Here is a 25,977-nt window from a genome sequence, read left to right as displayed (position 1 = left end):
TCACATGCTCGTAGCATTTGCAGGAGTGCAAAACTTGTGACCATAGTTTAGCTTTTCATCCACATGTTCTTGTCATCTTCACTAAGCTTGTCTGACCGTATTTTTGTGCCGTGTCTAGATGTTGCTGCCAATATTGGCCCGGGGCGGCTGCTTTGTGGTTGAGTGTCATAGCGATGAGTGTAGTTTACCTTGCGGTTCGATGGTCAACGATATGCCTCCATAAATCAGATACTCGCACAGCAGCGTGACACTGCAGGCCACAGTCACCCGGTGTCATATTAGAGACGTGGTCAGGGCTTGTGTTGAGCAAGAAGCACACTTGATCGCTCTCCAAAAAACAAAGAGGTTGTACCTTTTTGAGTTGGAGATGTACCGTCTTGTTGCTGTGTTAATAAAGTCATGTCTATAGACATTTACAACTGAAAATGGTACATTAGCGACTTTAATAACAGTTAATGTCACTGTAAAGGGTAAATGTATGTCATTTGTATCTATATATCTATATTACATCTCTAAAGTAGACATATTTATGAGAGCGCTGCATCTAATGTGCATATTTCCATAACCACACACATTGTTTTCATCTTAGCACCAAAGCCATGTGGTGTGTCAAACGTCCTGCGTTTGATTTTGAAACTAAAGGAATAAGGAGTCAAAATAGGCCTGTTTTTCATGAGTTTTGTATTGGGTTTTTTTGTCTTCCTGCCATCTGGATAGGGCACAGTGCCGGCTTTTCTGGGTGGGATAAAATCATGCTTTTCTCTAAACTGTCTTAAGCCTGCATAAATACAAAACCAAGCCCAAAGGCCTTCTTTTTCGTTGTGTTGTGCATGTTGTTGTCTTGGAGCACATGAGTGGTGTGGTAAAAGCTGCAGAATTTGGTAGATGTTTTTAACCTTCTCAACGCCGTTCAAAATCTGCACAGTTTTAGCTTGCATTTTATTGTACGTCTGTTGCAACAGAGGACTGGAATGCTACTCTTTGTTAGTTTATTAAGAAAACATCTGTACTGTACCTAAGAAAGCCGAAGCAAGTTGAACATGGCAGGTTACATTGGCTGTAGTCCATTTGAAGTAGAGCCGACCTATGCCAGATTTAGACGATGTTTTGACTGATGAACAATCAAACAAGTAAATATAAAATACACACATAAACTGAACTCTGTTTTATTTAACCACATGTACCCTCTTCAATAATGTTCAAAAAATTTCAATCTACAAGCTCACAACACGTCACACTATGATGCATTGTGAGCTTGTAGATTTGCTATTTTTGAAACTTTTCAAGATAGGGACGCCAGGTTGTACATGGTTAAAATGTGGACACATCAGCTGCATAATTGCAGATACCGATGTCGTCAAAGAAGTCAAAAGAGGGCCGATATATCGGCCAGACCGATAAATCGGTCTGGCTCTAATTTGAAGCACCGGATATATGCCCCAGGCTATTGCTAAAAAGACACTTGGTGATTACTTACTTACAAATAAACACATTTGGCAGAAGTTTGCCGGTAAATAAATAGGTTGCCCTCTTATTTGCATTTTTGCGAGCTGTAAAACATTTCCATGTGTTCTTGAAGTTATGATGAGTCGAAACTATCCTGCTGACTGATGAGTCTCCCCCCGACATGTGCTGCCGCTCTCGCATCACTTCCCCTTCCTCGTCTCTGGCGAAGAATGAGCATTATAATTATTGAATTGGACAAATGGATTAAACATTCAAATGAGTACAATATGTCTGGAACGTGAAAGTGCACTCACATGAAAAAAAAAGAAAAGTCCTTGATTAGTTCTGATTGTCTGTTCTCCTTCTAAAATTCAATGTGGCTCGCTGCTTCGCCAAAGATTTGCTGAACTGTCTTTCACATTATGGTTAACGGTAAAGACAGGCTATAGTGCAGAGGTGTCCAATCTTGGCTCTTGGAGTTCCAGGAGTAGAAAGGGTTTTCATTACAACCGAACACTACAGCACGTTCTAAAATCCTCAGTGTCAATTTAACTCTGAGAGTGTAAAATGGACTCTGACGCTGACTTTACTCCCCATACTTTGCTAATAAGTAAAGTCATCTTGTGTAGTTAAAATCCTCCTTTTGTATATATATCACTCATACATATTTTCCTTTAATATTTATTTTACAGATATATAGTGTAGAGAGACGGGAAACACAATGAGAGAGCAGGCGAGTGACATGCAGCAAATGGTCCAGTCTGCTGAGAATCGAGCCGGGGACTCATGTGATACACTGTACGCGCCCTAACCGTTCGGCTAAGGGGTTGCCTCAACATGGAGTCAGATATACAGAGACGGGTTTACAGACATACAGCGGAATAACTTTAACCACTTAAGCCCTATTTACTTTGTTGTATGACGAATAGCAAAAATACCTGACCTACTTGCTCTAGCGGCTATTTTAGCTATATTTTAAAATATATATGTAAAATAGTGATGTCAGGGTTAATGTGGTTAATAGAGGAATATTATGTAATTTAATATTCTAGGTCCTGACTTCATACGCAACATAAAATTCCCATCCCACTGTGGCACCTGTTGAGAACCGTGGGCTTAGATCGCTCGGCTCTTACATGCGGCGAATAATAGGAACGGGGCAAACGAGATGCTCACAAATGACGAAGGTTTAGTTATCACATCACAGCGTTTCCTGGGCCTTTCAAAGCTGAAACTTTAACCTCCGTGTCATTTCCTTGGCCTCTGGATCGCCGCAGGGCGGGAATATTGTATTGTTTTCCCTCGTCCCCAAAAATAACCGCACTGCTATTTTCAGATGCCACGGTAGCGGCGGCACCCATCTAGAATGACAGCATCAGTGGAGTGTGTGTTTGTGTTCTTGGGTGCAGGTAAACTGATGCCTCCTGGGTTTTCCTGCTCCTCTTTATTTGTAGTTTTATGAGGAGCCGGCTGGAGTGATGAACGCAGAGCAGGAAAGGCCATACGTGTGCAGCGCCCCCGGCTGTTCTCAGGTGAGTGTCAACGCAACCACCAACACGCCAGCAAAATCTCAGTGTGTGATAGGGCAAGGCAATTAAACCACTTAAACCCCTGTAGTCTAAGAGAACTGGACTTGAGTTACAACTGGACTTTAACCACTCTTTCCGTCTACACCGAATCTCTAAATCGATTCGTCTGGTTGATCACTTAAGCCATATTTTATACTTCGTGGTACAATGGTGCCGTGCATAAATGGCCGATCCACAAGTTCACAACGCATCGCACATGCAAGTCATGCGACTTGTAGATCTGCTAGATGTGTATTTTGACTGTTTATTAAAACAGGATTTTTTTTATAATCGATTAAATCGATTACTTTATTAGTGTATAAAGTAATCGTTCATTAATCGTAACCGAGGCAAAAGTTAGAAATATTCATGATATTGATTTGAAGTCATCTTGCCCAGCTCTAACTGTGTACCGGTATATACTGTACGCATGTGTGTGTGCATGAGTGAGGTGCGTGTGTGTGTGTGTGTGTGTGTGTGTGTGTGTGTGTGTGTGTGTGTGTATGTGTGTGTGTGTGTGTGTGTGTGTGTGTGTGTGTGTGTGTGTGTGTGTGTGTGTGTGTGTGTGTCTCAGTGCATGTCTGAGTGATTGCGTATGCATGTGCACATGCACAAGAGTGTCATGCATGCCTGGGTGATTGTGTATGTGTGCATGCAAATCCATGTGTGTGTGTGTGTGTGTGTGTGTGTGTGTGTGTGTGTGTGTGTGTGTGTGTGTGTGTGTGTGTGTGTGTGTGTGTGTGCGCGCGCTACTGTAACATGAAGAGCAGGCCTGCGGAGGTTGGTTACTGCCTCACAAATAAGGCAGAAACAGAATAGCACAGACTGCAGAGAAAGAGGAACTGTAAATAAAGCTTGTTGCTCCGGGTCTGAAAGTGGTTATGAAGTTAATACATGTGGCGTGTCACGCTTTTGTAAAGATGCACTCCGGAGATGAAAAAATATGATTTAGTGCTGTGAGGAACATGGGTTCCATTGACTGTGTATAATAGGCCCATACAACATTAACTTCCCTTTTGTATTCATGATTATAATTATTTTTTCTTTGAAAAAAATAGTGTTTTCAGGCAGTTCTTTATTTGGATAGTATACAGTCAGCCATGACATAGAGGCAAAAGCATCGATGAGTTAGAAACAAACTAGGCCTTTAGGCGTCACGCAATAAAAAAAAGGAATGTGGATCAGAGATTAGAGAGAGACCAGGAAATTGAGGGCAGAGAGATAACCTGCTTTCGGTGTCGAGATTCCAACTCAGGACATCACGATTGGGTCTATGCTGGTACAATACACACCACACACCAACTGCGAGCCACCAGCCCTATTAATCCCTTTTTTTAAAAGCTCAACATTTTTGCTTTAAAGACGGGGTGCCGTGATTTTCAGTGATTTCCCCCCCCCCCTAAAACATAATCATCAGGTATTATGGTTACTAGGAGGAAGATTTTTTTCAAAAAAGTGTACAGAAATTGTTAAAATTATGTTTTTATGTGGACACGCCTCCAGTTCATTAAGTATACCTGGTTCTCACCTTAGCACCTCCTCCACCACCTTAGCACCACCCACCTGTCCTAGTCCCTCCTCCTCCTCATGCCCACACCTGCTGTGTTATGATAATGAGGGGGAGGGCATGTTTTTACTATGTCACTAAAGCGCTGTTTTTCTATTGGCACGTTTGACCCTCAAGTTTTCAGCCTCCAGGAAGAAACTCAAAGTAGTCAGAGAAGACATAAAACACCATAAAAACACCACCAGGGGGCTTAATAAAGTTATATCAACCTCATAGACACTTTTCTTGTCAGAAAAAGTGCAAAACCATGGCACCACCTCTTTAACAACGTTGACAGTAGCAAAGCTGAGGCACAGGAGAGAAGGTCCAGCGACAGCAAGGGTTTAAATGATACAGATAGGGCTGCCCTATACATCAGTGGTTCTCAAACGTTTTCATCTCAAGGACCCCCAAATGAATATGTGGTCACGGACCCACATAAGAAATTTGCGTTGTTAAAATGTTTCAAAAATATTCCAACATTTTCAAAACGTTTCAAGATTCGTTTAAAATAGCAGATCTACAAGCTCGCAATGGCTTTCCCCACGATGCGTTGTGAGCTTGTAGATTGGCTGTTTTCAAATAGTCTATGTATAGGGTTAAAGTGGTTAAACTGATTTTGATGTTATAGTAACACATTTTGCTGGGGACCCCCTGGAACCCCCTCAAGGACTCCTGGTCCTGGGGGTCCCGGACCCCACTTTGAGAACCACGCTATACACTAACCATTATTCTTTCTGTTCGGGGGAGTTGAATCTTTATGTTCTTCTACTTAACAGCGATTCCCCACAGAAGACCATCTGATGATTCACCGACACAAGCATGAGATGACCCTGAAGTTCCCCTCCATAAAGAATGACAACATGCTATCAGGTTAGTTACCGCTTCGTCAATACAGTTGTGATTCTCCTCCAGTGGGCCGCACCACCGCAGGGACTGGTTGTCAGTTGGAGGGTTTACAGGTGCTATGCTGAGGTGACTCATCCATAGGTCCGTCTTGTTTAAGGGGAAGTTTACGGAAAGTCTGTAGGTAGTTGTGTACAGTCATATAAATCTTACGAGTGACGTTTGACATGTGAGTCAACAAGCGTATAAGCCCTTAATTTGTTGAGCAGCCCCCCCAGACATGCATACTTGCACACGCAAAGTACACACACGTACGCGCGCGCGTACACACACGCCTGTTTGTGTGTCTGTTTGCCTGTTCACCTGGCCCGGAGTTCTGCACACCTAAGCAGAGCAAAAGAGACAGTGACGTACGAGCGCAGAAATTACCCCGTGTTTTGCCAGCGAAGATGAACGCCTTGTCAGAGATAACATTTTTTTTCTTCCTGCGACGGGCCATGTGCGAGCTCAACTTCCCCTCATCGCCAGAGCCGTCATTAGTCATGGCGGTGACAGTGAGAGAAGGTGAGGCAGAAAGTGGATGGATTAGCGGTCCACCCCACTAGCGTTGGCAGCGAGGTGTGTCTCGGGTTAATCTAGAAGACAGACACTGTTGATCTACGGCTCAAAAACACGCCACATGTATAGATTGTGTACCAGCAACACGTAAGTGTCACCCTCAAGGCCGAGCCATAACTCCCATTTGGTTCGCTCCCAGACGGTATAGAGCAGGCTGTTGCGCTGCTGCTCTCACCCATGCTGCTGAGATTGCGTCTTCTTTATTATTTACACTCGGCGGAGCAGTCGGATCGGGTTTTCTAGGCCGAGTTGTGCGTAGCCTCGGATGTCTGAGTTACAGCTCTGACTGCTTCTCTTATTAAGACCTTGGAGGACACGGATCACAGTGTCAGAGTTTTTTCAGTCTCATCGATGTTGGGACTCCCTTCTGGCTGGGAAATACATTATGTCATCTTGTCACCAAAAAGAGATGTTATGCTATATGCCTTTTCGCCTTTAGCAGTGTAATTGTATTTGGTCTAATGCTGTCATTTGCCTCGAGTTATTAACATGAACCCCAACTGATAGCTGACTATTCTTCCTAGAGCTTGAGATAAACTCTCATCCTCACAACGGTGAAGAACGGTGTATTATGGGCAAAACTGTACTTTGGGTGCCACAGGTCATGATGAGCGTTTTAGTCAATCCCCAGTCTAGCCAGATTGGATAAACAGTCTGTGAAGTATGCTTTTAGCCTTTTAAAACAGGCTTGATCCTAAAATCACCTTCAACTGTCTGAAACCTGATCTGTGCTCAATGCCCCCCCCCCCCCCACCCCCCCGGATTCAAGAGCACCGCGGTTTGACAGAGCCGAACAAATGAGACCCTCTCTCCGTAGGTGGGATCTGGACTTTGTTAGGTGGAATGGCTCTTGTCAAAGCCTAGTGTCTTTATCTAACAACAGCATGAGGGTCGTGCTTTGTCTGTCTGGTGCAAATACTTACCAACAATGTAATCCCAAACTCACCCCTCGCCACTTACCATAACTTGAGTCTGTATCACCATTTGTATATTTTGCACACATTTTTGTATGTCTTTCCTGCCAAACTCCCCTACAGTATATATGAAAATACATGACTTGACATGACTGCAATACTGCATATCTCCCCCACTATTTTGCGCACTGCTCTATCCTTTGTGCTCTGTTCTTGTCAATTCTAGCCCAATCTGTGACCTCTCCCATCGCTGTAGCTCGATCCCTGATCAGCAGCAGATCGGCAATGAGTTTTCATGTTAAATTCTGCAGTCTTTTTTTTTGTTTCACAGCAAAATATCATTTTTACACGTCAATACCATCACATTTGAGATCCAAAATTGGACAATACTGTAGGTCAGAATTACCTTTATCCGTCCGGCTCCCCCAGTCCTGGACGATAACACTATGTGACTCCTCCTCGAGCTACAGAAGATGAGAGAGGTCACAGATGGGGCTCAACGAATTCATGATGTGCGAACAGTCAAATTATATCGTATAGCAGCAACAAACAGGAGGGAAGTGAGAGAAGCCTCTAGTCTAGTTGGATCCGATCCCAGGCCAGTCGGGGATTACCAGAGACGTGGGGGCTTAACCACCACACTATCTATCTCTTGACATGTCTAGTGGGTGTTTGTGAAGTTGAATCTGTACAGCATGTGTGTCATTGTTGCTTTTAATTGTTTTTATGCCTCCACTGGCGGACAACCGTGCCCGGTGGCATTATGTTTTTTTCCGGTTGTCTGTCCGTCCACTGGAATCTCAGGAACACCTTGAAGGGATTTCATGACATGTGGCACAAACATCCACTTGGACTCAAGGAGGAAGTGATTACATGTAGATGGTTAAAGGTCAAGGTCACTGTGACCTCACAAAACACGTTCATTAAATTCCTCCAAAGTCTTCAACACATAATTATACTGTAATAGAGTGTGGACAGACACGGATGTAAACAGCCGTAATGCGGTATTTCAACAAGTTATGTTGTTTTTTACATTGTCGAAACATTTTGTATTGCTGCTATATATTGGACAGGGCTCCTTCGAAAAACACAGATCTTGTATCTCAACAGGATTTACCCTGTATGAATAAAGATCTTATTAAGATCTCCATTAAGACCTGAGGCTGATTCTACAAATGTCTTCTAAATCCTGACAGTTCTCTGAAAAAATTGTGTTGCTATATCAGTGGTTCTCAAACTTTTTCATGTCAAGAAAATTATATGTATCTGGCTGCGGACCACCATCTCAAAATATTTTGTTCCAGGGTCCTCCAGAAACAAAGATTTGAGTTACAAAAGTTAGCTTGAAAAATATTATATTCAAAGATTTGCACAAAAGTAAAAAATAAATAAAAAATCAGATCTGCAAGCTTGCAGCGCGGCACGAAGAATAGCAGATCTACCAAGCTGGTAGATCTGCTATTTTTGAATAGCCAAAGCATAAAATAATGCTTTCGAGGTTGCTTTCAGATGCTTTCCAGGGTGTAATCGGTTAATAATGCAAAACCCCTCTGCTCCCTGTTCCAGACCACCAGACCCCCACGCCGACGCGCTTCCTGAAGAACTGTGAGGAGGTGGGGCTGTTCAGCGAGCTGGACTGCTCCATCGAGCAGGAGTTCCGCAAGGCCCAGGAGGCGGAGGACAGCAAACAGGTAAAGATGAGAGGAGACACGAGAGTATAGAGAGAGAGGGCCTAGGGGGAACCCCCTCACCCCCACCTCCCTGCAAACTCACAGCTGTTAGTGAGGTCGGATGCGCAGGTGTCGACCGGGGGTAGTCCCTTTATCTCCCCTCATGATCATCATGATCATCAACATCGTTATCATCATCATCAACATCATCATTATTATCAGTCACTCTTGGCTCACACTATCTATCCTAACCGCAACTCTCACACTGTGTGTGTGTGTGTGTTTCCCCAGAAACCACACGCACACACACACACACACACACACACACACACACACACACACACACACACACACACACACACACACACACACACACACACACACACACACACACACACACACACACACACACACACAGACACACACACACACACACACACACACACACACACACACACACACACACACACTCTCACACAAACATTGGCGATGCAACACTTTTTGAGAAAGTACTCACATAAGTACACACACCACACCTGTGGCTTTCAAACCCAAGATAACCTCAGGTATGTATACACAACGTTGACTCTTGCCAAAGTTGTCTGTTATTTTTTTTCCCTTCACTTTCTCACAGACGACATAGTCATAGTATCTTGCGCCCAGCCCTCCCGGCATGCCACACACCACGCTCCCTGTACTCCGATCGGGCTTTTTGACAGTTGTGTGAGAGAAAGTGAGAGATAGAGATAGCTAGATAGAGAGACGGAGAGAGAGAAAGAGAGGGATGATGCTGGCAGGTGGTGGTGGGGGTTTAGACGGAGAAGGAGATCGAGTTCTGTACCTGTCCTCTGCACTTCAAACACCTCTCCGAGCCATCTCTCAGGTTTCCCTATCCCCCCCCTCTAACGGACAAGCGCAAAAAGCATTTCGTCAGCCCCCGAGAGACAGCCACAGTACGTGCTTGTGACAGCGACACAAACGCATCGTGCCAGACGGTCACGCATACTGTGTGTGTACGCCGCCCTACCGTGACCTCAGCTAGAGTCTGGCTCTGCTCATTTGCCAAAGGGAAAGGGGTGGAGTGATCATTTCTGTGTGTTATGGGTCCATCTTGGGGCTCCCGTGTTACCTGTAACCTGGGCACCAAGCTCCACCACAAGGCAGACTGCTTATCTTATGTCTGGGGGAGGAGATGTACCGTGCATTGTGTGTGTGTGTGTGTGTGTGTGTCTGTGTGTGTGTGTGTGTGTGTGTGTGTGTGTGTGTGTGTGTGTGTGTGTGTGTGTGTGTGTGTGTGTGTGTGTGTGTGTGTGTGTGTGTGTGTGTGTGTGTGTGTGTGTGTGTGTGTGTGTGTGTGTGTGTGTGTGTGTGTGCGCGTGCGTGCGCGTGCGCGCTTCAGTGTGGCTTGCTGTATTGCTGTCTGTCTCTGGGCAGGTTGGCGCTAAAAGCTTGTCTATGGTCAGGTCAGCCGCGTCTAGCCTCCCCAGCCCTCTGTGGTTTATGATGGGAGGGTTCCTGAGTCAGCAAGGAGGCGAGTCTCGGCAAGACTCTGGAGAAACTGGAGAGAGAGAGAGAGAGAGAGAGAGAGAGAGAGAGAGAGAGAGAGAGAGAGAGAGAGAGAGAGAGAGAGAGAGAGAGAGAGAGAGAGAGAGAGAGAGAGAGAGACAGAGATAAGCAACAGGATTTTGTAAGTTCAAGGACTCTGCAGTCATTGCATTAACAGAAATATGCTGACATGATATGGTACTAGCCCCCTCTTGCCAGTTAGTGTTTATTCAGTCATGTAATGCTCGCTTTTTATTTACATAATTATGATGTTGTGTTATTTCTAATGTGGCAGTTAGGTGATTACATTTTAAGATTCATTTACAGATTTTTAACACAAGGTGTCTTCATGGGTTTTTTTTATCACAAAAAAAATCACCAGCTCCATGACAAAGGGCAACAGAGTGAGCTCAGTTGAGATATTTCTGATTTGGGAAAGTAAACAAAACAAACAACCTATTATGCTGAGCAAAGCTTATTTCAGGCTTGCACTTGTCGTATGTAGTAACTCTAAATAAATGTGTGTGCGTGTGTGCGTGCCTGCATGCGTGCATTTTTGTGTGTGCATGTGTGCATGTATGCGTGCGTGAATTAAATGCCAACATTTTAAGTGTAAGCAATCCTAACATCCTTTTTTTAATAACTAATAAATAATAATGACTATAAGAATCACTTTAATTTCCCAAGCAAGTCGGTTTATTGTACTGGATAGAAGATGTGTACACCTACATTCCTTTAAATGCTGGGAATGATTTCATATCCCTATGTTAAAAATAAATAAATGAAACTTCCACACATAATCAAATAATTTCTGCTGTTTAAATTTGCTCATTGATGTTTCAGTGTAAAATAATAATTGCCTCCACATGTACTGTATACACTTTAGGTACCATTAAGTTTGAACATTTCCCACAAATGTTACTTGCCTTGTTGCTCAATTTAACTACGTGAACCCCACCATCCCCATTATGGGGGGAACATTCGGCAAAAATAGTCAATCTACAACAACGACGTGTTGTGAGATCTGCTATTTTTGGCGAAGAGACAGAAAAAAACGACCCAAGTACAGATGTAACTCAGGTCCGTTTTTACTAAGACTAGAGCAGGGGTCTTCAACCGGGGGTCCAGGACCCCTAGGGGGTCCTCAGAGTTACTGCAGGGGGGCCGCAAAATCTGTGTGTGATAGGACCTTTTTTTCTTTTTTACGTTAACCACTTGAGTAACATTAGCTGAAAATAGCAGCTCACAGCTCACAACAAGTTGTGAGCTTGTAGATCGGCTATTTTCGGCAAAGTGGTTTGGTGTAGAGGGAAAAAGGAGCAAACCAAGAACATGAGCCAAAGGTCAGGTTTACTAAGTACTGAGGGTTTAAGTTGTTAAATGTTTGAAATGAACAAAAAACACTGATGATAGTGCTGTCAAACAAGTCTATGAATCTATCTATGAAATCTATGAAAAAGCAACAAAATTGTTTTAAATATATAGTGGGGGTCCCTGCTTCATCTTTCTCTCAGCTAAGGGGTCCTTATCCTGAACACCGTCGAAGAGGGACTAGAGGGTTTAAGTGGATAAACACATTACATAATAACACATAATAATAACACAATAACAAATGCATACTTTCTTCTGTTCTTTCTTTCTTTCTTTCTTTCTCTCCCCTGGTTCCAGAGCATACACGGACAGGGAGGCCAGCATCAGCAGCACTCTCGCATGTCCAACCACGACACCAGCATAGTGATCCAGCAGACCCTGCCATCCCCCCAGTCCAGCTCCGTCATCACCCAGGCTCCCTCCACCAACAGGCAGATTGGGTGAGTGTGACATTCAGCTGACGAAAACTACACACAATGACACCTGACTACGTTACACTGTGGACAGTATAGGGCAGTGGAGTGGTTCTCAAACCTTTTCATTTCAAGGACCCACACAGTTAGGTATGCGTTAGGTCACAGAACCCCCATAACTCCCAAGAGTGAACAAATGGAACCAAATGGACCCGTCGGGTCGGGACTTCTATAATACCGGCGATCAATGACCGAGCAGATTCGGTCGTGTCCCGACCGGTAGAGCCGTGGATAGCAGTGGGGTAGGGAAGTGAATCAAAGCACGAGTAGAGAAACGGTTGTTGCCCCTTCCCTAGCCCCTGTAATCAGTGTTGCCATGTCGGCTTATTATAAGCGACTTTGGGCTTCTTTTTCTATTAAGTTGCTTGTAAAAATTGGTAGTTGCGGGGTGCGGTTTTAATTATTATTGAAACCAGTGGTTCTGAATTTTTTTCATGAAAATGTTTTGTGCATTTTGTGTTGCATATAGGTTTAAAGTGCTGTGGCCATGTGGCCTAAGTTGCTTCTTTTGGCCTTGTTTTCCTAGACATGGTTGCTTATTTCTCTCCAAAAATATGGCAACACTGCCTGTAAAAATGAGTCCTCATTAACGTCAGTTTGTGCTGAACTAAATGCCAACTTTTGCCAACAGACTGCTAGTCTGTTGCAGTCTGTTGCAGTCTGTTGCAGTCTGTTGTAGTCTGTTGTAGTCTGTTGTAGTCTGTTGTAGTCTGAAGTAGTCTGTTTGGTGGAGAGTCACCTTCAGAGTTACAAATCTGTAAGGGTCCATTTGGTTCCTAACTATCAATACCCCCTGCTGGGACCCTCTGGAATCCCCTGGAACCCCCCCATGGGGGTCCTTGGACCCCACTTTGGGTCGCTGTTAGGTGGAAACCTTGAGGAACCCTAAAGCTGGCTCCAGACCAATCCAAATCGGCCCGATTTTGGGCCGAATTGGCTTCGGGAAGCGTCGGCCAGTCGGTTAGGGGTCCGTCGGGGGGTCCGTCGGGACCTTTTCGGCCGACCCAGAGCCGACCGAACATGTTCAGCTTTTTAGCCGACTGGTAGCGCAGTGGCAGTGACAACAGAGGGCTGTCGGTGTTGCCATATTATGTGAGAGAAACAAGCGACCATGTCTAAGAAAACCTACATTCACTGTTTCTCGTGAGGGAGAGGGGGAGAGAAAGAGGGGGGAGAAAGAAAGAGAGAGAGGAAGGGAGAGAGGGGAGAGAAAGAGAGAGGGGAGGAAGACAGAGAGAAAGAGGGTGGGAGAAAGTGGGTGAGAGAGAGGGAGATACCAGGAGCGAGGGAGAGAGAGGAACGGAGAAAGCGGGAGGGAGAAAGAAAGGGAGAGAGACGGAGAGAGAAACGGAGGGAGGGAGAAAGAGGGAGGTAAAAAGCGGCAGAGAGAGAAGGAAAGAAAGAGAGAGGGAGAGACAGAGGGAGAGTGAAAGATTGAGAGAGAAAGAGCGAGCGAGAGATTGAGGAGAGAGAGAACGAGCAATTAAGTGAATTGCTTTCACCTGCTGCTGCTGCTGTGCGGAGTGTGCTACAGGGCATATCTCCGCCAAGCCAGGGTGACCTACCCAGGCTCATGAAATTCATATTCAGGCATAGTAGCCAATTAGAATGAAATCTGCAAAAACGGACTCATATACTGATACAGAACCATATATTGGCTATATATTATGGCTGTCGGGTGGAAATCTTGTATGTTCCTTTTTTATTATTATTTAAAAAACATTTAAAATCGTGAAAATAGCCAATCTACAAGCTGTAATTATTAATAATTAAGAAATACTATATTTTAAAGAGTGAAAAATCAACTAAAGTCATTATTAGTGCAAGTTCATTCACATTTCATTTGAATGAAAATAACTTGTGGGTAAAATACATTCTGTGAATCTAATGTGATTAATGTGACCCCTACTTCAGTCAGTGAAGTCCAGGGCTGAATGTGACATATTGAGACCTATATAACTAAATATTGGTCATTTGCCAACACATTATTTTGTGAAATAAATGGGTAATATTTCACAGATAGTTATACTATTCTTATAATATATTAAAATACAATCATCCTTAACCTTCAAGTTAAATGCATTATTTCCGTGGACTTAAAAATCATTTTTGGACTTAAAAATCTTTATTATTTTTTTGGATGGCCTTCCTGCCCTGGCAGGAAAGCCGGGCAGGGTCTTTGTGCCCTCCAAAAAATTACAACACCAAAGGCCAAGTGGCCTTGCCCCTAAAATGACGAAATTCCAGGCTTGAATGCAATAGATGTACTCTGAGTCTGTTACAAGTAAAAGTCCGGAATTCAACATTTACTTGAGTAAAAGTACTAAAGTATTGGTATAAAAATGTACTTAAAGTACCAAAAGTAAAAGTACAAAAATGTTTGAAAATAGCAGATCTACAAGCTCAGAACGCGTGCATCGCAACACATTGTGAGCTTGTAGATCTGCTATTTTCAAATAGCTTATAGGTATAAAATAGGGCTAAAGTGGTTAATGTATGTTTCATAATGATTTATATCTGCAAAGTAACTAGTAACTAAACATTTCAAATAATTGTTGTGGAGTACAAGTATAGACAATTGGAAATACTCCAGTAAAGTAAAAGTACCTCAAAATTTTACTTAAGTACAGTACTTGAGTAAATGTACTAGTTACTTTACACCACTGCACGTCAGTGAAGAAAAAACGCTGGGAACATCCCTAAGTGGCTTTGCAGGGAAACAAGCCCAAAGTCGCTTATAATAAGCAGACCTGGCAACGCTGGCACGCTAAAAGTCAAATTAGCACATGAATGGCCAGTCGGCTGACAGACTTAAATGGCAACTTTTGCCAACCGAATACCAGTCTGTTGCAGTCTGGAGTAGTCTGCAATAGTCTGGACGAGTCTGTTTGGTGCGGAGTTGCCTTAAGGAAACAGGAAAAAATTACCTGTTTTCCACTGGACCCAATGTAGTTATTATTTAGTCACAAGCTTTTATTAATACTTTTCATTCAATCTTTAAATCTTTCTAAAACCTATAAAAATAGCTCATTATGTTTTGCGACTCTTGCGCGACCCTGTCATGCTCTGTTTATTTAGTAGGAATCTGAGTGAGCCAATAACACATATTTTGTACCGATATTTTATTTTATTTTATTACAATTAGATATTTCAGTGTTGAAAAATAAAATGACACAAAACTTGCCTAAATGTTAACTATGATGTGTTCAGTAGAACACAGACCTCCACCAAGTTAACAGTTAGTTCCTCCTTAGCATATGATAAACCTTTTTCAAAAAAGACGCGAAAGACAAGATAGAAAAAACCCACATATAATATACGTATGTGTTAATGCATGTTAGTCTTCTTAGAAGTTAGGTGCATTTTTGTGAAAGGCCACACACACACACCACCACCCCCCACCCGCCCGTTTTAGCCATGCAGTTGATGTGAAAAGTTAATAATTTCCTCCGTAGCCCAACCTTTCCACCAAGTTTTGTGGGAATCCGTTCATAACTGCTCGAGATATACTGCTACAGTAATAGTCAGCCAGACATATACAGACAGACATACATACAGCCAGCCAGCCAGACAGACAGACAGACAGACAGACAGACAGACAGACAGACAGACAGACAGACAGACAGACAGACAGACAGACAGACAGACAGACAGACAGACAGACAGACAGACAGACAGACAGACAGACAGACAGACAGACAGACAGACAGACAATGTTTCTTTTGTCTCAGTTTGCAGTTTAGAAAGCTCAGCGGGAGACAAATGTCACAGAGTTTCACATAAGGAAGGCCCCATGGCAGGATTTAATACTAGGAAGGGTTAACCACTTAAACCGGGGTCCTCCAAGGGTCTGTACTTGATCCCCTCCTTTTTTCACTCTGCGCCAAATCTCTTCTGTTGGAAAATAGCCGATCTACAACCACACAACGCGTTACAACGCAATGTTCGTTTAACATGACCAGCCCAGAATAGGGATGCTGTAACGTTCATGTGATTAACCCATTCAATCCAGGGAACGCATCTGTGTCATTTTAGATTTGAGCTATAACCATTATTTTATACTCACAGCTACGAGCTTGTAGATCTGCTATTTTTGGGGAAAAAAATGGAAATGTGTGCAAATCTTTGAATATATATTTTTTAAAGCGAACATTTGTAACTCAAATCTTTGCTTCTGGAGGGTCCCTGGAACAAAATATTTTACGAATGTTCGCTTATTGCACAAATTTTTACGATTAAAAAAAAATAGCAGATCTGCAAGCTAAATGACAGCTAAAATGACAGAGATGCGTTCCGGGATTGAATGGGTCAAGGGTAGAGATTGTGTGAGATTCTTTCCTTTCTACCTTGAACCCTCGTACCTCTCTCTGTACATCTGTTCCTTTTCCCACCATGCATCGGTATAGCGCTCTGAATATATAGACTGACTGACAGCAGGTCTGATGCTATCAGATGTACTGTATGTATGTGCTAGGAGCCGTGCTGAGAGAAGTGTATCCCCACCTCAGGAGTGGCCCCGGTGGGGCGAGGGCCCCCGAGGCTGGGGCTCCTATTGTCTGAATCCTGATTGTCATTCCAGTGTAGTCTCTGAGGTAATGTCAGGGTTGTGTTACATCTGGATCTGGGAGAGAGAGTGTGTGTGGGTGTGTGTGTGGGTGTGTGTGTGTGCGTGCGTGCGTGCGTGCGTGCGTGCGTGCGTGCGTGCGTGCGTGCGTGCGTGCGTGCGTGCGGCCATTCATGTTTTGCCATGGATTCAGTATTGTCCCACACAGCAGAGCATGTCAGGAGGGTCCCGGGGGATGAGGATGAGGTCATCCACGCTGCCTGGGCTGCTCTTTTCCAGCGGTTTAACATTTCATGCTCTAAAATAGTCCTTTTCACTGTATGGGAACGGCCATCGCAAACCGCCTGAGCTCCGTTTCCTCCCGTCGATTCTCGCTGCGCTGCAGATGTAATAACAGCTAACAGTTGGCCGTTGCACCGATGCCGTTACATTACTCTCTGTATCTGGTTGCCGTGGAGCCGTTTTGTAGAGCTTTGTTTTGCGTGTGTGTGTTTGCGTGTTGCCGATCTGTCGGCCCATAATGTGTAGCGTAGTTAGCATGGGCGCGTCCCACATTGATTTTATAAAGCTCAGGAACCTCTGTGGGGCTATCGGCTTCTGGGCGCTAACGCCTTCATTGCGTAAATGCTTGCCTCCGCTTGACCTCACTTTTGTCTTTCCGTGTCGGAAACACAAGCCGTACGAACGTAGCTGTACGTCGGCTCACACGCCTCTCAATGGACAGTTGGACACATGCCTGCAGCACAGCACTCATGCATGCAATCACAAATACAAGGGCATGCACGTACGCAGACACAACATGTGCGTGTGCATGCAAACACAGACAAGATACACAACTTTCACTTTTTGACGTGATTTATGGATGTATCTTTGCCCCAAGAACAACGTGACAGAACCCGTTTTAAGCAATGAAGTGTTATTGCTCTACCATTCACTTGCATCAGCAATTACAACATGATGTTGAACCCTTGTGTCCTTATTCTGTGTCAAACATGCAAAAATAGCTGCTCTACAAGCTCACAGCACATTGCATTGCGATATGTTGTGAACTTGTAGATCAGCTATTTTCAGCGAAGATATTTGTTGTAGAGGGGAAAATAATTAAGGGACCTATAGACCCCTGGAAGTGAATAGGGTTTAATTGGTTTTAACCCATTTCCAAGCTAAAAGAGATGCTTAAGTTGTGAATGGTGTGATAGGTGTTACAGCTGTGTGGTTTTTGGTCTGCATGCATATATAAGCCGATACATTGCTCCGAAAGCAGATGCCCTTGAAGGGACACGCGATTTTTTAAAAGCTTCTAGAGAGAGAGAGAGAGAATTCTGAAACCAGTGCTGTTAGCCAAAGTATCTGTGTGGTTGTATAGCAATAACTCCCGGTTGGATTTCGATGGTTGTCGCCCCCCTCATTCCGTGCCAAGCCCTGTGTGTGTGTTACCGTAAACCAGGCCTGTGGGCGAAGCAGCTCACAGACTCTTGAGACGGTCTCCGCGTTTGGGCCAGCACTGTGCCAATGTTGGCCCTGTGTAGATTTATGGCTTGGAGGAGCTAGTGAATATTGGATGGGAGGCCCATCACTAAGCCTGACTGACAACCCGACAGACTCATTGTGCACGGACACGGGTGGAATTTCATCCCGCTTTCGGAGAAGCAGCAATCACTGCCAGTAAGCAAAGAGAGAGGAGAGAGAGAGGTGAGACAGAAGAGAGAGGAGAGAGAGAGAGAGAGACACAGACTGTTGGAGCCCGGTTCACCTGACTTTACCTGTCATTAAAGCTTGTTCACGGTCTACTGATCCGTCAGTGATTCGTGACGAGTGGCAGGTCTAAATCACGTGTGTGGGTAAGGGACACCCCCCCCCCCCCCCCAAAAAAAATAAAAATAAAATTGGCCACCACATTTGTTCTGACAAAAGAACATTGATTTAGGTAGGAAGAATGTTATGTTGTTTGATATATTGGAGGCTTGGCTCAATACAACAGTCAGATCCCAGTTTGAAACAGGCTGAGAGCCAGAGAGAGAGAGAGAGAGAGAGAGAGAGAGAGAGAGAGAGAGAGAGGGAGAGGGAGAGGGAGAGGGAGAGAGAGAGTACTAGCTGACCTCATACAGCACATGCTGTTGGCCACAATCTGTGATGATATGTGACATGTATGTGTGTGGTGGTTCCTACAACAGAATGGTCTAAAAAGCCTGACTCATACTTTTGCGGTTTAAAACAAAGGAAGGAAGCGCTGTATGGATCAAATGGCTTGCTAGACAGATGCTCTTTGGTGGAACAGGTAGATATACATAAACAAAAGGGTGCTGCTTTCCTCTTTTTTTCCCCAGTGGTGCAAACGACCTCTAACAAGGAAATAAAAATCCAAAGCAAAGAGTCTCCAAGAGAAAAGAGCATGGCAACTGGCCTTATATACCTTTGCACATCTATAAGCCCTGCAGATAGGACGCATTGTGAGCTTATAGATCGGCTATTTTTTGGCACATGACACATCATACGATACGACAGAGCATAAATTGTCCATATGCCACTGTTTCAGTCCTCTGTAGATACTAGAGGCTGCCTAGCATTAGGTCCATTCAATATAAATTAGAATACTGCATACTGAAAGATCCTGTTAAGTGTAAAAGACTTTACGACACTTTGGGAGTTACATTTACAGTCAGGATATTTCCTGTGTGCGATCATATAACTTTGCTGTTATTGAAAGGGGGAAGTCAGATCTCAGAAGACAAGAGAGAGAGAAAGAGAGAGAGAGAGACAATGGGACAGACCTCGTACTCCCCAGGGTAACCTAGGGGGTTGCCCCGACCGGACTGAAGCGACTTGTTCATAACAATGGGACGATGGGAATCGTACCACGTGTATAGGAAAGCCTATCTGGAATGAGTTGATTTCACACGACGGGAGAGAGCACAGGCGATCTGGAAATATTCACATCAGCGGGAAAAGTGGACTGAGGAAACCCGTCCTCCGAAGGGACAGGCCTTCCACAGGAAGCCATTAGTGCCAACTAGCGGCTCCATAATCCGAGGTCTCCCTGCAGGAACTTCCTATACTCACAGAACTAACCACACTTTTACAAACATGCCGGCTGCCGGGCCATTAGGTGACAGGTTCACTCCTGTGTTAGCAGTGAAGGAAGAAAAAGTAATTCTTCATCGAGGGAAGGGTTTGGCTAAACACGGCACATCAAAAGTGCTACTCCAAAAGGTCGTACTAATTAATGCACAATTGACAGATGTTCTTTTTTACTGGCCATTAGCAGATTATAGTGAGTGATTTATCAATTCTAATCACCTCATTTGTGGGAGGAAGTACCTTTTGTACCTTTTGTGAGTATAACTTTTTGCCTCCTACAATGCCGCGTTGTCCTTCTGATGCCACTTTGTTTTATAAGCCAATTATTTTAAATAATTAAAACCAGGAAAGCATCTGTGTCATTTTATACGTTGACTATTAAAAAATAGCAGATCTACAAGTTCACAGCGTGTTGCTGCAAGCTTGTACACCTGCTATTTTTGAACATTTTTTAAAAATCTTGAAAGTGAAGAGAACGACTGATTTAGAAGGCATTTGTAGCCTCAGGTCTTAATGGGTTAAACCATTTATGTAGTTGAAGTCGTACTTGATTAATACCACAATTGGGAAAGCCTTAATTATCCATGTCTAGCAGCAACCATGTCCGCTGAAAGACAGTTATCCGTAGCAAGAGGTGGAAATGTGAGCGTGTGGTTTTTGTGGAGACTTCTGTCTCACAGGTTTTTTTCGTGCTCTGTTTACCACACCGCTCCCACAGAACCCCCAGATCTCACCAAATGAAGAAAAATCACCCGGCTGCTGTGAAAATCAATTTAACCCAGAGCCCATCTGTCTCTGTGCCAGTTCTAAGACTCGGCCGAACGCGCGGCGCAGAGCGTCCAATGAATTAGGATAACAAGTCATTTTCATTGCTCCACAATGTTTACTAAAGAGCTCTGAGGCTTGGAATCAATTAAGATAGGCTTTCCTCAAGTCCATTTACTTTAGGGCTGAGCCGGGCCTGCAGCATGAAACCTGAGGACCCCATGCTCTCTCTCTCCTTCTTGCTTGCTCTCTCTCTCTCCTCTCACTCTCTTGCATTCTGTCTCTCCCCTCTCCGCCTCTCTCCCATTCTCTCTCTCTTTGTCAATCTCTCTCCCCCTCTCTATTTCATTTACCTCATGCTCTCTTTCACTCTCTTTCTCTCCCTCTTTTCTCCAACTCTCTCTTTTGCCCTCTCACTTTGCATGCTCTTTCTATCTCCCCCCTCCCTCCCTCCCTCCCTCCCTCCCTTTCTCTCTTTCCTTCTCTCTCCCCCATCCCTCTCTCTGTCTCTCTCTCTCTCTCTCTCTCTCTCTCTCTCTCTCTCTCTCTCTCTCTCTCTCTCTCTCTCTCTCTCTCTCTCTCTCTCTCTCTCTCTCTCTCTCTCTCTCCCTCCCTCCCTTCCCTCTCTCTTTTTCTCTCCCCTGCTCTCTGTTATTTTGCCCCCTTCTCTTTATCTCTCTTGTTTCTCCTCTCTCTCTCTCCCTCTCTCTCTCTCCCCCTCCCTCTCTCTCTGTCCTTCATCTCTATCCTTTCTCTTCCTCTTTCTCCCCTCACTTTCTCTCTTTCCTTTCTCTTCCTCCCTGGTAGATCTGCACTGACACAAACCAGCGTTAAGGCCAGGCTCCTAAGAGAAAAGCAGCGGATCTTAATGTCACGGCTATCATTATCATACAACGGGGGGGGGAGAGGGTTGCCCAACGGATTTGAATGCTTCTCTGCTTTTGAATCCTAAACATCTGGTTCTGAGTTATGTCAGCGCTAAATGTGTTAGACATAGCTAGTCAACCATGCGAGATACAACATTTCATGGAGACCTCAACCTTTTGACTCACAAAGGGAGACGTGGGGGGCGGGGGGTGGGGGGTGGGGGTTGGCGGTGTACGTGGGTGAGGGGCACAAAGGCACTGGAAACGATATTCCTCCATTCTGGTTGTGGAGGAATTCGGGGACATCATATCTACAGTGTCGCATACTTAGTCCCACCTCATGTAATGAAAATATATTTTATAATGTGATATACAGTATACATTTCATACTGTACTATATATGTCGTTGTTGGTTCAGCAACCTTGTATGTCCAAACCTGATATATACCTGAGATTTTTTTCAACCTGGCGTCCCTATGTTGGGTGTGTAAGTATAGGTGAAAATGTTCATAAATTGACCTGATCTACCAAAAATATCTGATCTACAAGCTCACAACGCATCGTATTGTGACGCGTTGTAAGCTAGATCGGCTATTTTCACTACGTTTGCTTAACACTGTCTTTCAACGAAGTACAGTATAAGAGGGCATTAATTCATGAAAAAAATTTAAATATGTAATATGGAGATACAAGGTTTCTGCCCAACAGCAACAATATAAAAGATCAATTTATATTTGAAACATACTTTTCAATTTAGGATTATATTGCTTTTTGTAGTAGTGGCGTGTGTAGAGTTGATTTTCTTTCAAAAAACAGGTGTTTTTCGAAATAGACAGTCATTGACCTTTTTATTTTTTTGAAGGAATGAAAATGTATTGTGAAAGTCCCAGGAATGTTGGAGATTGCAGCACACTAGAGTAAAATTAGTCTGTGGAATTGATTGCACTACATTTTGACCAGATCTCCCCCCAGGGATCAATAACATTTGATCTAAGCAGCACTGACCAATGATGTCAGCAAAACCTTGCTCTCTTATTGGCTAGCAGAGGGAGTTTTCCTGGCTACTTCCTAGAACTCTGTAAAAAAAACAAAAAAGAAACATAGTTTTTCTCATTGTTTTGTAAGCAGATTGAGTAATGCAGTCGTTTCTGTATTTTATTTGTTTCTAATTGATATATAGACAGAAGGCACGTTGAGCCAGAGACAGCAGGGAGGCACTGGAGGAAAGTTTGGTCGGATTCGAACCCTGTCCAGCAGGGTTCAACTATCAATTATTTTCTTAGAGATTATTATATTGATAACTTTTTCGATTAATTGACATGTACAAATATTTGTATATGTCAACGAATCGACTAACCACTTAAGCGTTATTTTATACTTAGTTGGCTGAGAATATTAAGTATACAGTAAGTGCTATCTATATTGCACCTTTGTCAATTGGTACTATATACTGTATAGGACCATTAGATGTACCTAAAGACCAGTAATCAGTACGGTGCTACAGTATATTGCACCTCAACCACCGCAAAGGTTTTTGTTTTGTGTGTAATGTGTATTGGTTAGTGGCTTAACCAACCACACCATTAGTGGTATAGTATTTCTCATGCACATGTATTGATTTTTGTTATTACTTCAACGTGGTCCAATGCATTGCATTTCCATTTTGTTCACAATCTTTTGTGGTAACTTACTTTATCCTGTTGATTTCTCTATATCACATTGATTGATTGAATACTTTATTAGCAATTTGCAAAAAAAAATGCACAGGAAAGCATTGAAGCGTGGCTGTCACATATCCACGCTGCGCTCTGCAGGAAGTGACTTTGCACGCTTGTTCCCACATGGCTTAAAATACATGTTATTTTTCACACCTCTCAGTGCCTCAGCATCTTGTGGTCCTTGTCTCGGCTTGCATCGGAAGTGAGCACAAATAAATTGCAGGCTTTGTGCTCTATAAAAAAACAACAAAGAAGTGCCATGCGAGGCGATGCAGTGTGCAAGCGACAGAGCTGCTACTATGCTCCTGGCATGCCTTTTCAGCAAGATTTTTGTGATTTGCCAAATGCTGATTAGAGCCCACTGAATGCGTGGTTTAGGGTGGGGTATCGTTGTTTATAATTGAGTGAATAATCAACCAATGTACAGTAGCCGGGCTGGCGAACATGTTTTATCACGGCAGTGCAAAAGATAGACAAAATGATTCCTCCGACTTGGTTGTGGAAAAATCATTGTGACAGGGCAGTCTACAGAGTGCTATTTCAGCACTATTAGGGCTATTGTTTCTTCACATAAATCATAATCATAGCATTCCTTCCTACTCCTAGAGCCATATAAATGATTCCAAAATGCACCGCTAGTGAAGCGTGAACAGAGAGCAAAGAGTGTTTTCCTTTTCAAAAGGATATTCACAAACGTGAATATCAGTAATAACCCAAAATGTTTTTCTGACATTTTGTACACGCTAATTGATCAATTGATCATATCTCGATCCTGTTAGAGGCTGAGGGTGTTGAATGATTATGGTATTTAGATATTTTGCAATGAAGCCGCCTCCTTCTGACAGTTGATAACATCATAAAAGTGGATTGGATTGCCGGAATTAAATTATCATTAAATGACCATTATAAATCACTTGTATTTTGTTCTACATTTTCATAACGGTCAGGAGGCCTTTATTCCACATGTCAGATTAAACAAACTCGTTCCGTTACAACTCCAGTGTATTTCGTATTTCCCGTGCCATTTTGCCATGTGTCAAAGCAGAGGAGTCATGGATATGTTAAGCTAGATTTATTCTTGGCTGCACACCGGTGTCGCACACTGAAAACAGCAGATCTACAGTACGATCTTGTGAGCTTGTAGGTCTGCTACGGTGCACGACACCTTTTAGTGTCGTGCACCGTATCGGTTACAGAGCGTTACAGAGCGCTGGGCCTTTTCACTTTTTCCGTGCGCAAAGCTCTGACCTCACGACCCCTAACAATTTAAACCAAACTTCCTTTATTATTGTTTATGATTAGATCGCATTTAGCGAGCGTGCGATAAGGAGGAAAGTCCACCCCCGAGGGGGGTCCTGGACAGATGCAGAACACCCGAGAGACGCTAGCCCTCCCCGGGGCCCTTGTCGGACAATATACCCCACACATCAACGCGCGGCTGGCTAACACGGCCGGCGGTGGTCTGCGAGCTGCACACGTGTGAAATGTTGCGGCAGTGGGGATGGGGGGGGGGGGGGCACACGGACACTGTGTCACAGAGGCAGATACAGAGGAAGGAAGAGGGGGGGGGGGAGAAAAAAAAAGTAGTGCAGTGATGAATTAAAGAGAAAAAGAGGGAGAAAGAATGAGAGAGAGAACGCAGGATGTACATCTGACCTGAATTAAGATGAGCTCATTGTGTACTTGCAGCGGGGTTTAATAGCGCGTTCGGAGAGCAACGCCCAGGCTCTGTTCCCTGCTCATTCCAGCGGGCCTGTGTCATCACTGCCCTGGGGCCACCACACATGCAGGCAGGCTCCTGCACGAGCGTGCTCACACACTCACACACACACACACACGCGCACACACACACACGCACACACACACACACACACACACACACACACACACACACACACACACACACACACACACACACACACACACACACACACACACATGCGCGGGACATGCCTTGCGGCTGCACAGGATCGCAGGACAGGGTAGTTGTGTGTGTGTGTGTGTGTGTGTGTGTGTGTGTGTGTGTGTGTGTGTGTGTGTGTGTGGGGGGGGCGGGTGGATGTAGGGCAAATGACAGAGGTTGATACAGCAGAGGAAAGGGGGATCAGAGGTAGATGGAAGAGAGGAAATGAGGGATCAACAGGGTGTAAGGTGGAGGAAGAGAGAGAGAGAGAGGGATCAGATGTGGACGAGGAAGAGGAGGAGAGGGTTCTCTCAGACTGAGGAGGGAGAACAGAGAACCACTGGGAGGGTGGAGGAGGAGGAGAGGGAAGGATGGAGATGGAGATGGAGATCCCGGATGGATGGACGGGCTGACGGGGGGATCCGAGACAAGGAGGGAGGAGACGAACGAACACAGGCAGAAAGGAAGGTGGAGGAGAGGATGGAGGATGGAGAAAAGACGAGAGGGTGGAGCGCGGGGGGAAAAGAGGGATCGCTTCAGCAGAGAACGAGAGAAAAATGACGGACCACTAGATGCAGACCAATGGAGAAGATGGGAGACAGACTAGGAATGGATAGAAAGAGAGGAAGATCAGGTGGCTGGATGAGAGGGACGAGAAGGATCCAGGAAAGGGAGAGAGTAAAGGATGAGGAGGAAATCTTTCAAATTGGAGAGGTTTTACGGTCAACTTTGACAATGTTTAACCAGAATCCTATTGTTCCGTTGTGAGAGGAAGTGTTATATCAGATTTTCATGTCCTTCTCACAGTAGGTTAGGATTCAGGTAAAACATTGGCTAAAAGCCGCGTCCTTTGATGAACAGACAGGTTGCACAGGTTTCCAGAAGTTGCGTCTGCAGTCAGTAAACATGGCGGAGTATCCCAGGCGTATACCGTGGTTAGGTCACAACGTGATGACATCGCCGCGACTTGTTTCTGATCCGCCGCTGTTCCAAGCGAGTTGCAGAGACGCTTTCACTCTTCACAGAGTCTTGTCTCGTCGTGGGGGGGGGGGGTGGGTGTGGGGTTGGGGGGGAACCCCCGAACCG

At 44.3% G+C, this 25,977-nt stretch overlaps 1 protein-coding gene across 2 annotated transcripts in view; it reads left to right on the top strand.

Moving 5' to 3' along the window:
* The window catches only part of creb5b (cAMP responsive element binding protein 5b), an 86,074-nt gene that overhangs the window by 11,439 nt on the left and 48,658 nt on the right, over positions 1–25,977 (top strand). For both annotated transcript variants that reach the window (XM_080427393.1, XM_080427392.1), the window contains exons 2-5: positions 2,901–2,978; positions 5,340–5,433; positions 8,505–8,629; positions 11,822–11,964. In XM_080427393.1, the coding sequence (XP_080283519.1) occupies positions 2,925–2,978; positions 5,340–5,433; positions 8,505–8,629; positions 11,822–11,964 (416 nt within the window). In that variant the 5' untranslated portion in view covers positions 2,901–2,924. The remainder of the gene's footprint in view (positions 1–2,900; positions 2,979–5,339; positions 5,434–8,504; positions 8,630–11,821; positions 11,965–25,977) is intronic.

Source organism: Gymnoscopelus braueri (assembly GCF_963280865.1).
Source record: "Gymnoscopelus braueri genome assembly, chromosome: 4".
NCBI lineage: Eukaryota > Metazoa > Chordata > Actinopteri > Myctophiformes > Myctophidae > Gymnoscopelus > Gymnoscopelus braueri.
Note: the sequence above shows the minus strand (reverse complement) of the source record. Positions and strands in the feature narration are given on the sequence as shown.